The 13,012-nt window shown below is 54.1% G+C and overlaps 2 protein-coding genes across 2 annotated transcripts; both read left to right on the top strand.

Annotated features, from left to right (window-relative positions):
• Positions 1-1,711: 1,711 nt before the first annotated feature.
• On the top strand, positions 1,712-6,652 carry RPS5 (ribosomal protein S5). The gene is made up of 6 exons (XM_066270851.1): positions 1,712-1,848; positions 2,552-2,660; positions 4,773-4,982; positions 5,151-5,279; positions 6,347-6,445; positions 6,534-6,652. Exons 2-6 carry the CDS (start codon positions 2,553-2,555, stop codon positions 6,600-6,602), a joined length of 615 nt encoding a protein of 204 aa, XP_066126948.1. The 5' UTR covers positions 1,712-1,848; position 2,552; the 3' UTR covers positions 6,603-6,652.
• Positions 6,653-6,796: 144 nt separating this feature from the next.
• RNF225 (ring finger protein 225) lies at positions 6,797-12,817 on the top strand. Its single transcript, XM_066270848.1, has 2 exons — positions 6,797-9,255; positions 12,592-12,817. The coding sequence occupies exons 1-2, from the start codon at positions 8,269-8,271 to the stop codon at positions 12,637-12,639; spliced, it is 1,035 nt and encodes a 344-aa protein (XP_066126945.1). The 5' UTR covers positions 6,797-8,268; the 3' UTR covers positions 12,640-12,817.
• Positions 12,818-13,012: the final 195 nt, after the last annotated feature.

The following is a 13,012-nucleotide window of genomic DNA, read 5'->3' as shown; positions in this document are numbered from 1 at the left end:
AGTGTGAGGTGTGAGATAGAGCTCATCTAGCAGCAGGGTTGGGCCCTAGGTCAGCCTGTCCTCACTTCCCCTCAGGCAGCCTAGGCTCTCAGGTCTGGTGACCTCACTGCAAATGTAAACAGCTGAACATGGACTCCTGACCATTCATTCCAGCAGAGCCAGTGCTGGGAAGGCCTGATGCCTGCTATCCCAATTTCCAAATCCCAGTGTGGCTGTTGGTTTCCTATTGCTGCTGTAACAAATGACCCCAAACTTAGTAGCTTACAGCAATGCAAGTTTATTAACTCAGTTGTGGAGATGGGGTTTTGGCAGTGTCACTTGCTGCTGCCTTTTTTTTTTTTTTTTTTTACAGGGACAGAGAAAGAGTCAGAGAGAGGGATAGATAGGGACAGACAGTAACAGAGAGAGATGAGAAGCATCAATCATCAGTCTTTCGTTGCCGTTGTGACACCTTAGTTGTTCACTGACTGCTGTCTCATATGTGCCTTGACCGCGGGCCTTCAGCAGACCGAGTAACCCCTTGCTCAAGCCAGCGACCTTGGGTCCAAGCTGGTGAGCTTTTTGCTCAAACCAGATGAGCCCGCGCTCAAGCTGGCGACCTCCAGGTCTCGAACCTGGGTCCTCCGTATCCCAGTCCGACACTATCCACTGCGCCACCGCCTGGTCAGACGTGTCACTTGCTTCTGAAGGCAGGACCTGCCTTCACTAGCATCTGTCTACAAGCCACCTCCTTTCCTTGCCTCACAGCTGTTATCCACCTTGTCAAACTGTTCACTCTGTGTCTGTCATCACCTCTCCTTGAACTTGAGCCTCCTGTCTCTCCTCATACAAAGACACTGGGATGCCTGACCAGGCGGTGGCGCAGTGGACAGAGCGTTGGACTGAGCAAAGCTCACCAGCTTGAGCCCAAGGTCGCTGGTTTGAGCAAGGAGTCACTCGCTCTGCTGTAGCCGCCGGTCAAGGCACATATGAGAATTCAATCAATGAACAGCTAAGGTGCTGCAAAGAAGAACTGATTCCTCTCTGCCTCTGACTCTCTGTCACACACACACACACACACACACACACACACACTACAGTGAGATTACACCAGAAATTATCTAGGTCTAGGATAATCTAGGATAATCGAGATCCTTAATCGCAACTCATCGTAATAACGGGCGTCCAGGAGAGACAACGGGGGGGGGGGGACCGGACTGGGGTGAAGGTAAGGGTCAAGCCGAAAAATATCCCCTCCCCGAGTTCGAGAGTGTATGGGGGAAGGTGGGACCGGGGAGCCGCGACCAGAGGAAGGCAGTCGGGACCATGGGAGCCACTCCGCTACCCGAGCCTGCAGCACGCACCTGCCGATAAAGGGGCCGTCACCGCGGCGAGGAATGAGAGGGCGCCGAACTGGCTAGCCCCGCCCCAATCCTGCGGCAGGTAAGACAAGAAGTCACCTGCCAACAGGGCAGCGAACGCCAGAGGGACTACTGCCCTCATTAGACATGGTGGCGCTGACCTCACCGAGAGTTCTGGTTCTGCGTCTGTGCTAGAGCCCCCAAAGTCGGGCACGTAGTGGACGTCAGACTTCCGCCAGGCCTTCTACTGGGAACGCATCTGGAAGTGCGCATGTGTCCTGGTTGTACGTTTCCCGGGCAATGCGGAGAACGTCTTGACATTCTTGCTTCGGATTGGTCCATAAGGATATTGTGGGGGGGAGGGTTAGTGCGGCGGTCGCCTCCGCTGACCCGGAAGTTTTCGTTCTCGTTAAAAGCCTCGGCCGGGGGCCTGCGGCCTCTTCCTGTGTGTGTCACTGCGGCGCCTGTTTCACGCCGAGCGACAGAGACTCCCCGGCTCCGCGCTTAGGTGAGGCCGCCGCGAGGTCCGGGCTCTAATGTCTGGTCCAGAGTCTCCCGGGAAGCCGTGGATTGGTCCCGAGTCCCGGGTGTTCCCTGATGGGTCCTTCACCTTTCCTTCCAGAAAACACGTGGCGGAATAGGGAGTTAGGCTTGGGGAGCGTTGGTGGAATCCCACCGCCTCTGTAGCTTGGCGTGCAGCAGGGCTCCGGATTGCGGGCTTGGCCTTTTTGCAGTAACTTCTCGTTTTGAAATGCACGGTGCGCTCGGGTCGGTGCACGCACGTGACTGCCGGACCCAAACCGCAGGTTTTGCCCGATGAGGCGCAGAATTCGCACAGGGATCCTTGTTGGCAGATAAACATTTCCGTTTTGCTAATGAGGGAGCAGCGTTCTGACCAGTTGGATGACTCTCTTCCCGGGATGGTTGGGAATTTGAATTCCAGCAGATGCGACGTCCGCGGTTTGGCATCACTTGGTCTAGCTGTGGTCCCTGCAGGAGTTTTGGACGCCAGGGATCCTGAGGGTGGGGGGCCGATGGATGGACTCAGCTGTCTTGCTGACACCTGTTCTTGTAGATCTCAGCAAGGTCGAGCCAGAACGGCACGGTCTGCCTGGGTTCCGAAGAACTTCCGAATGCACAGGAGGATGTGGGCAGGTTCTGTCTGTTGTCGGTAGGGGGTGCCCCTGGGTTCTGACGATTTCTGTCCCTAGGATGACTGACTGGGACCCGGCTGCCCCTGCAGTAGCAGAGACCCCCGACATCAAGCTCTTCGGGAAGTGGAGCACGGATGATGTGCAAATCAATGACATTTCCTTGCAGGTTAGTGGGTGAGGGCATGGCGGTTGTGCCCTGCAGCGGGGTGGATAGGGGCACATGTGGATTCTTTTCGGAAGGGTCACTTGAAACTTGTCGCTTGCCTGCTAAGTTGAGAGTGGAAGACGTGATGCCCTGGGTTGGTTAGCTCAGTCTCTTAGAGCGTGGTCCTGAAATTCCAAGGTTGCCTTTCCATTCCCTAGTCAGGGCACAATATGGGAAGCCACCAGTGAATGCTCAACGAAGTGGACTAACAAATGAATGCTCCCTCCTCTTCAGATGAAACGGATTCCCTGGACCCACCATATCTTTTTTATCCTGTGTCCTGTACAGAGATTGCTACACTTTCTGACAAGATGGTTTATTCCTCAGAAGGAGCATTACATCCTATGAACTGTTATTTTTGTGGTGTGTTTTATAGTAAAATACACATAAGAAAAAATTCACCTTTGTGACCATTTTAATTTCCCCATTGATTTAAGAGAGAGAAACATCCACTCATTTCACTTAGTTGTTCTGTTTAGTTTTGTACTTGTTTGCTTCTCCTACGTACCCTGACTGGGGATCAAACCTGTGACCTCGGTACACCATGATGACTCCTTATCTACTGAGCCACCCAGTCAGGGCTGTCACTGTGACCATTTTAAAGTCCAAGAGTTTAACATCACTCTTTTGCATGTAGGAATTCCCTTGTTTCTGGCACTATCTGGTGTTTGTTTTTAATTTTGTTGCATTTTATTTAGCACATTTAGGCCACAGGATGTTTGTAATTTAATTTTCTCATGCGCTATATGTATGTATTCAGGTAATGTTAAAGAGATTATGTCTTGGCACCTGTGTTGAAAATCAGTTGAGCATAGATACTTATTTCTGGATTCTGTTCTGTTGGGCTGTGTATCTGTCTTCACACCTGACACACTATCTGCATCGCTCTGGCTTTGTAATAGGTTTCTGAAATAAGAAAATGGGAGGCCTCCCAAGTTTATCTTACTTGCGTATTGTTGTATGCTTGGCCTCATTAGCAGCACTTTGGTGGGTTCGTCACAAAACAAATTATATTTTGTGACTGTATTTGTACAAAGATGAGGAAAATTCAGGTTGGGTTATGTTTATTATTATTTTAAAAGGAATTAAAGCTTTTTTTTTTTTAACTAAATATCGTGGGAGAACTTGGCCCTGTCTTTCACGCCAAATGTCTTGCAGATTGTTTTCATTCACGGGTTATTTGGCAAGTCCACAAACTTTAAATGTTTTGGTCTCTGGGTCACATGTGGTCTCTGTCATATATGTGTTTGTGTCCAGGCTTTGTTTTTTATTTTTCCTGATACTCTTGTGGGTCCGGGGAAGCAAAAGTCATTGATTGTGGGTCGAGTTCTCCCTCTGTCTTGGAAGCTGTGCAGGTCTCTACCCTGAGCCAGGACAGTTCAATCACACCCGTGATGTCACAGCTCACGTTTGCAGGTTTTCCTGCACAGTGGACCCCTAGGTTGGACACTCGCCATGTCACCTGCCTGTTTGGGCAGGTGGCTCCCTCCAGCGTCTATACCCATCGTGCCAGTATCAGCATCCTGCGTCCCTTCCCCGTCACTGCTTGTATTTTAGAAAAACATTGTACATATCTTTACAGGTGAAACATTAAATGGCCTTGGGCACGTTTCATAGTGGGACTATTGAGGGTCCTCCAAATACACACACAGTTCCTGGTCCCAGCCTTGTCCCCCAACATTTTGGTGTTTTCTAGGGAAATGTATGTATGTATAGGAAGGATTTTTGTGTGATTCTTTTAAAATAATGGTTTGGGTGTCAGAACTAATTGCTCCTAAACATTCTGTAGCATGGAGGATACCTCCTGCCTTACCAAGAATTAACTAATCTGAAACATCCATAGTGGGTTTGAAGAACACTATTGAAACAAAATTGGGTAGTTTTGTTACATTCTTCCTAGTTTTCCACCCTACTTCCTTCCATTATAAAGGCACCTGTTTACGTTTTATGTTTTCAGGGTAGCTAGGAGCTCACATCCGGAGACCCCACAGTTGGAGGGGTTCCCTGAGTGGGTGGTTGGGGCCTCTGTTCTATCCTGCTCCTAACCACGGTCCCCTCTCCCTGCTGTCCCAGGATTACATCGCAGTGAAGGAGAAGTATGCCAAGTATCTGCCCCACAGTGCAGGGCGCTATGCGGCCAAGCGCTTCCGCAAGGCCCAGTGCCCCATTGTGGAGCGCCTCACCAACTCCATGATGATGCATGGCCGCAACAACGGCAAGAAGCTCATGACTGTACGCATCGTCAAGCACGCCTTTGAGATCATCCACCTGCTCACTGGCGAGGTAGGGCCTGAGGCCAGTTGGACAGAGAATGCCCTTAGCCAACCTTGAAGCCAACAGCCACCCTATGGTGTGCACAGTGGGGTCCTCTAGGTGTTAGTGGTGAGGAAACCAAAGAAGGCTACTGGCTAAGACCTCAGACTCATTGACACCCACCCACCTCTGTCCTAGAACCCTCTGCAGGTCCTGGTGAATGCCATCATCAACAGCGGTCCCCGGGAGGACTCAACTCGAATTGGGCGAGCCGGAACCGTGAGGAGACAAGCTGTGGATGTGTCCCCTCTGCGCCGTGTGAATCAGGTGGGCCTGGGGCTTTTGGCACACGTAGCTGGGCAGGGACAGCCAATCAGACGTTGGTGGAGTCCTCATGGAGCAGAGTCTGGCAAGTGGGAAGGTTTGTCTCAGTCTGCATGTTTTACCTGGAGTGTCATTTCCTCCAGGAAGCCTTCCTGGATTCCTTACCCTATGCAGGGCAGGGCAGATCTCAGCTCTGGACCTTTTGGGGCCCCATTGGGCTGAGGTGCCATTTGATTCTGGTGTCTGTTTTTACTGTGTGTGTTTCTCAGACTATTTGAGAATCAATTGTAGACATTCTAACCATCTCCCCAATGCTCAGTGTGTGTCTTTGAGAACATGAAGTTCACCCCTGAAGAATTTTAAGAGCAATCAAGTATCTAGTGCAGGGGGTCCCCAAACTTTTTACACAGGGGGCCAGTTCACTGTCACTCAGACCATTGGAGGGCCGGACTATAAAAAACACTATGAACAAATCCCTATGCACACTGCACATATCTTATTTTAAAGTAAAAAAACAAAACGGGAACAAATACAATATTTAAAATAACGAACAAGTAAATTTAAATCAACAAACTGACCAGTATTTCAATGGGGACTATGCTCCTCTCACTGACCACCAATGAAAGAGGTGCCCCTTCCCGAAGTGCGGTGGGGGCCGGATAAATGGCCTCAGGGGGCCGCAGTTTGGGGACCCCTGATCTAGTGTTTCCTCAGTGTCCCATTTATACAGCGGTCCCCAGCACACCCTTTATAGCTGTTCACTTTCAATCAAAGGTCTAGGCCAATAGCACACACTATATTGGATTTCTCTGTCGTGGGAGGATTCCAGTCTCCTGTAATTGGGGGCCCAACTTCAACCTTTGTATCTACACTTATTTTTGTGGCCATCAGACTGATCCCTGATCCAGCTGCATTCCACCTGGGCCGCACTGTGGGATCCCACTGTCTCCTGTCAGTGGGCCATTGAGTGGCAATGTGGTAGCATTTGTTGGGGGCCCAATTGGACTGTGTCCTTTTCCTGGTTTGGGGCACCCCCTGGCCCAGGCTTAGCAGACTCCCATGCTCCCTAGGCCATCTGGCTGCTGTGCACAGGGGCCCGCGAGGCTGCCTTCCGGAACATTAAGACCATTGCTGAGTGCCTGGCGGATGAGCTCATCAACGCTGCCAAGGTGGGTGAGAACACTGGGAGGCTCGGGGTGGGGGTGGGGGGTGCAATGGTCTCCCCAAAGCCAGAGCTAACCATGTGCCTCCTTGCAGGGCTCCTCCAACTCCTATGCGATCAAGAAGAAAGACGAGCTGGAGCGTGTGGCCAAGTCCAACCGTTGATCACTGTCTGCAGCCCCAATAAACCTGTTTGCCCTTTGGGCAGCACCACCTACTGTGCCATTCTCTGTGCTTGGGGATTCTCTTGGAGATGGGGCAGGACAGACCCAAATCCTGAGAAGCTGACCACATTCCTGTCATGTCTTTTTTTTTTAGATGAGAGGAGGGGAGATAGTGAGACCGACTCCTGCATGCACCCTGAGCGGGATCTACCCAACAATCCTTGTCTGGTGCAGACACTGGAATAAATTAAAATATATATTTTTTTAGCTCATGAGGCTGACAGTCTCGAACCTGGCACAACCAAGTCATCCTCAGCGCCTGGGGCCTCAGCGCTGAAACCAATAGAGCCTCTGCCTGCATGAGGGAGAGAGGGGGAATAGAAGCAGATGGTTGCTTTTATTACGTGCTCTGAATGGGAATTGAACCCGGGACATCCATATGCTGGGCCGAAGCTGTGTCCATGGGCTACTGGCCAAGGCTCTGGCACGTCTTTGGTCTGTGGGGGCCTGGATTCCCCAGGGAAGCACCACTGACTCAGAGTTAACAGCTGGCTGGAATTAAGAGGGGTGGCCTTGTCCTCGCCCGGCCTGGGGAAGGTTTAGGTGGGTGCCCATGAGGCCTGGATGGCAGTCCACCATCCTGAGAGACCTTTTAACCTGGAAGTAACTTGGAGAGGAAGCCAAACCGGGTTGTTGGCCCTGACCACTTCTAGTCCCTTTGCTGTCTATCAGAGGCCAACCCTGTCCAGTCCACTAAGTAGTCTTCCTGCCTCCCACTGCAAAGACTCCAGAAGTCCCGCTCTGGCCAGGTTGTACCCCCAGGAGCCCTAGGCTGTTTTCCTGGCCACCTTGTGTGGTCTGGCTGCAGCCCAGCCCTGAGTGATCTGAAAAGCTGCTGCTACCCCAGGGTCACTTCTCCAGTGCCTTGAGGCAGAGGGTCCCTAAGGAGGTGTCTGGTGACAACCTGTGCCATCACCTGCGCCCCCTCACATCCGGCTGTGTTCTTGTGGGCTTGGCAAGCAGTCCAACAAGTCTGGTTGGGACCTGGGGGTGTGGCTCCACCTCAGGCTCCGTCCCACAAGGAGGGGCAGCTTGTCCCTCTGCGGGTAGGTCATAGATTGGGGTCAGAACTGTCAGGGACTTGTCAGAAGAAGGCTCCAGCAGGTAGGAAGGGTCTTAAGGACATTTGGGGTGTATCATTGGTGGGGAACCTTTGACCCCTGTTGTGGGCTTTCCAGCCTTTCTCTATGCTGCTGGGCACCTGTCTGAGGCTCAGGTGTCCTGTGTGCAATTACCGGAGTTTCTGTACTCCTGCGGGGTCTGTTGGCTGAGCTCTCCCAGGAGTCCTATCTGCTCCTCCACATGCCTGTCTAGAGTCTTCTCTGGAGCCACTCAGGTCTAATCAGCCATCATCTCTGGGACCTCCCAAGTCTCTAACTCAATCTGCTGTTTGCCTTGGGTTCACTTCTGGTCCATCCTGGGTCCCTCCCTGCTACCACTCCTCTTCAGAGCCCCCATCTACCTGCCTCCCAAGTCTTGATTCTACCTCAGACAATTTTTTCTGCCCCTATCCCAAGTGTCTTCTGTCCCCCATACCATCTCTGCTGCTGGGCCCAGCTCCAGGTTGGGGGGAGTCCTGTGCAGCGTCCAGATCCCCCAGCCTTCCGATGCCTCTCTCCGCAGGTCCCATCCGGATGCCCTGCCCTCGGCCGCCCTGGCTCCGCCGCCCGCGGGCCCCTCAGAGCTCGGGACCCAGCACCCCGAGCTCGCTCTCTGCGCCCCAGTCTCCGGGAAGGGGGGAGGATGAGGACGAGGAGGATGGGGACGACAGTAGCCCGAGCTCGGGTCCCATCCTACGTCCTGCGTCCCCCGTGGAATGCCTCATCTGCGTGTCGTCCTTCGACGGAGTGTTCAAGCTGCCCAAGCGCCTGGACTGCGGCCACATCTTCTGCCTCGAGTGCCTGGCGCGCCTGTCGCTGGCCACGGCTGGCGGCGGCGACGCGGTGGCCTGCCCGGTGTGCCGCGCGCCCACACGCCTGGCCCTCCGCGGGGGGCTGCCTGCGCTGCCCACACAGCCCGGCCTCCTTCCCCGTGACGCGCGCGACGTGCCCGCGCGCGACGGCTCCGTGCGCTTCGACCGGCGCCGCGGCTTGCTCTACCTGCGCCCGCCTCCCGCGCCTGGGACGCGCAAGACCCGCCCCGCGCCTCCGCCGCCGCTGCGCCTTGGCCGCCCGCTGTCGCGCCGCCTGACACTAGACAGCCCCACCTGGGCCTTCAACGCGGCCGTGGCGCTGGCCGTGCTCGTGGCCGCAGGGCTGGTGGTCTCCGGCGTCTACATCTTCTTCCTCATCCCGCACGCCGCCTCTTCCGGCCCAGCCCGACCCCAGCTGGTGGCGCTCGCCCCTGCGCCCGGCTTCTCCTGGTTCCCGCCGCGGCCCACGCCCGGGGCACCCTGGACCCCCGCCTGGACGCCAGGCCCCACAGGCCGTGACCTGGACGCTGCCCTCCCAGGGGCTGCAAAGGACACGCTGGAGTCCCCAGGGAACCCCGGAGACTCAGCGGAGGCGGAGGGCACGCTGGATAGCCCGTCGGACCGTGAGTGGGAGACAGAGGATGACCCCGGCTGGACCACGGGCCTACGGGGCAGGAGAAAGGTATGGGGGCCACATTAAACGTATCTCTGCTGCAGATCCAGGCTCCAGTCCTGGGGACCTTGGTGTCATCTTGGTGGCCCAGCCAGAATCATTCACCATTATCCCATGAGGCTTAGCGAGGTGCCTGGCATTTCTCCAGAGGGAGGACTGGTGAGACCATCACCACTGGACAGGGACCCTCTCAAGAAGCAACCCCGGTCCCTGGCTGGGTATCTCTGTTGGATGGAGCGTCCTCCTGTAGAGGAGAGGTTGCCAGTTCCATCCCGGGTCAGGGCACATACAGGAACAGATCAATATTCCTGTTGCTCTTTCTCCTGCTCTCTCCCTTCCTCTCTAAAATCAAGAAATACATATTTTAAAAATACATATTTTAAAAAAAGAAGCAACCCCCGGGAACACCTGGGACCCTAATCCCTGCCAGCCTCCAGCTGAGGGTGTCATGACCCCATCTTTGTAAAGGCCCTTCTAGGAGAAGCTTCTAAACCCGGTCTCCATCAGGGTGCGGTGGGAGTCCCCCATCATCATTCCTTGTGGGAGTCTAGCTGGGGAGCCTCCCGGACTGACCTCTGCAAGGAGCCTGCTGAGGGCGACCCAGCTCTGATCCTCACGAGGGTCTCACTGAGTACACCCCTAGTTATCACCAGAGGTCTGGATGGGGTATCCTTATGGGAGCAGGGGTTGAAGGTTCTGAAGGTCCCTGCAGGGGTGGGTGGCCCCCATACTTGGAGGGCAAAGCTGTTGCTGCTGCTGTTCCCTGGAAACACCCCCTGACTGGGCCATTCATTGCAGGGCTGACCCCGCCCAGGTGGTGTCGTTTGTTTTCTTCTCTGCTGCCTGAAACTGGGCCAGGTGGGACCCAGCTGTCTCCATGCTGGTCCTCAGTGGCCACCCTGTACCCCTGGTGAGGACCAGGGCTGGGGAGGGACAGATAGGGCCTGAGCCTCAAAGACTAGCTCCCACCTGGGTGCTGAGTACCAAGTTGCTTTGGAGGCTTTGACTTCCCTTATGGGTCCTGGCTTCTGGAATCCTCCTGATGTGCTGCTGTGGGGCCACCGTGTCACCCAGGCTCAAGTAGGCCAAGGTTGTCCTCTGGCTCTGACAGTGTCACTTGACTTAGGGCAGTTGCTCCTGGACCTCCCTGGCCACTGGAGCCCCTATCTCCATTCATTCATTTCTGGAGGCTAGTTATTGCACCTACTCTGTTGGGGCTCCATCAGCCTTTCCTGGCATCCTTGATGGGCCCCCAGCGGAGGCCCAGCTCTCCCTGTGGACAGCCACCTCCAGGGAGGGAAGCTTTTGGGCTCTCTCAGAAGCCTTCCTGGCTCAGTCACAGCAGAGTAGATGGCAGACACCCTTGGGATAAACTCAACATGAGTCATCTGTCCTGTCCCTCCCAGGCCTTGGAGTCCATATCCTGCTTTGCTTAGTCCAGGTTGAGGTGCTATGGGTTGTGGGTGGGCTTCCAGCATTTTCCAATGAGACTCCTATGAGGCTGAAGGTTCCTGTTTGTTTAGTTTACATGTGGGTGCTCAGCGCTTGGCATACGGTGAGTGTCAATCAGTTTTCTGGGGATTGACAGCATTGCAGGTGACCACAGGGCAGCCCGGGAATGCCTGTGGACACCCTAGGCTCACCATGCTGCCAGCCACCCTGACCTGGGCAGTCAGAGGAGCTCCTTCTGATGCAGGCTGCTGCTTCCACAGTTGTCAGCCAGCGCGGGGAGAGCAGGGCATCCGAGGGAGTGCCTTCCTGAACCAGTTCTTATCCCATACCTGTGTGCCAATGTCACTCACAACCCAGCCCCGCAGGGAGGGGACCCGATCAGGAAGGAGCACGGTTGGTGATCTGTAGTTTGCTCTCGCTGCTGCAACATATTTCACCAACTCAGTTCCTTAGAACAATGCACACTATCTCACAGTTCCGCAGGTAGATCTTCAGCATCCCCGGCTTCTAAGGTGCATTTCTTGGCTTCCTCCATTTTCAAAGCAGCAATGTAGCATTTTCAGATCTATGACCCTCCTGCCTTCCTCTTTTGTTTAAATTTTTTTTTTAAATTTTTTATTTTATTTATTCATTTTAGAGAGGAGAGAGAGAGAGAGAGAGACAGGGGGGAGGAGCTGGAAGCATCAACTCCCATATGTGCCTTGACCAGGCAAGCCCAGGGTTTTGAACCGGCGACCTCAGCATTTCCAGGTCGACGCTCTATCCACTGCACCACCACAGGTCAGGCCCCTCTTTTGTTTATAAGGACACTGCAATGACATTGAATCTCCCTAGATATCCCAGGATAGTATCCCCCGCTGAACATCCTTAATTTAATCACATCTGCAAGCCCATCTTGCCATGCAAGCTATAGGATTCAGGTTCCAGGGATTAGGATTTGGATATTTATTCAGTTTATATAGGGTCTCAGATAGCTCCCACTTTTTTTCTTTCTCTTTCTTTTTTTTTTTAGTGAGAGAGAGAGGGACAAACAGGAAGGGGGAGAGAGATGAGAAGCATCAATTCATAGTTGTAGCACCTTAGTTGTTCATTGATTGCTTTCTCATCTGTGCCTTGACTGGGGGCTCCAGCTGAGCCAGACCCCTTGCTCAAGTCAGCAATTTTGGGCTCAAGCCGGTGACCATGGAGTCATGTCTATGATCCCTTGCTCAAGCTGGGGATGCTGTGCTCTAGCTAATGAGCCTGTGCTCAAGCCAGCGACCTCGTGGTTTTGAACCTGGGTCCTCAGCGTCCCAGGCCAACACTCTATCTACTGTGCCACTGCCTGGTCAAGCACTCAGGTAGTTCTCTCTTAATTGCTTCCCTCCTGTACCCCAGAGAGGAGAGTGGGGTAGGGGTCAGGAGACCTGCAGGGATGGGCCCAACCAGGGGGACCAGAAAGGGTCCCTTGATTGGCAGTTCACAGAAGAGGGAGAGATGATACTCCTCCTGAGGATGTTCAAGGAAGGCTGCCTGGAGGAAGAGACCTAAGAGCTCTATCTTCAAGGACACTCAGGGGAAATGACAGCTGGCATTGAGTCAGGGTGACCTGGGACTGTGAGGTGGTGGCTGCCAGTAGTGAACTGGTCTGAGGCCACCCTCCCTGGGCGAACCACTTTCCTCCTGGGGGTGACAAGGAAGCTTGGCTTCTCCACCTTCCCATCCGGAAGCCTGAGGTCTCAGTCACTCCTCCTGTGAACTGAGGCTGATGACAGAGCCCAGGGACCGCTGAACATCCGTCTAATGATTACCACCTCCATGCCTGCCCGCCCACTGCCCATGAACAAAGGGGCTGCCCCAAACCACCCCCAGGCTAGGATCATGGGAGACTCACCCCCCATTCCTACCTTTCAGCCTCTGTGGCCACCTGGAGCTGCGTCTTCCCAGCCACCCCCCCTCTGACAACTCCAACCCTGCTGGACCACCCCTCCCCCTCCCTGTCCCAGGCTTGTTCTTCCTCCCTTGTCTGTAAACACCCAGGAAGCAGGTCACCCTTAGAGACTGGCATGATGCCAGAGAGGCCTGAATGCGCTTGACTTCGGTTTTCTTTTCTGTAAAATGGGGAACAATAAACACTACTTGCACAAAGAAATCGTGAATTCACATGTACTGATTGAGCGCCTGCTGGATGCCAGGGGTGCCCTGGGGGCACCTCAAGCACAAGGAGACACTTCACATGGCAGGTGATGTCCACAGGACTAAGCAGAGGAGCCATTATTTTGGCTACACGGCCTCCCCCGCCAATTCAGCAAACCTTTCCTGGGTCCTCCCCCCA

Source organism: Saccopteryx bilineata, chromosome 3 (assembly GCF_036850765.1).
Source record: "Saccopteryx bilineata isolate mSacBil1 chromosome 3, mSacBil1_pri_phased_curated, whole genome shotgun sequence".
Classification (NCBI taxonomy): domain Eukaryota; kingdom Metazoa; phylum Chordata; class Mammalia; order Chiroptera; family Emballonuridae; genus Saccopteryx; species Saccopteryx bilineata.
This window is presented reverse-complemented; position numbering and strand designations above follow the sequence as displayed.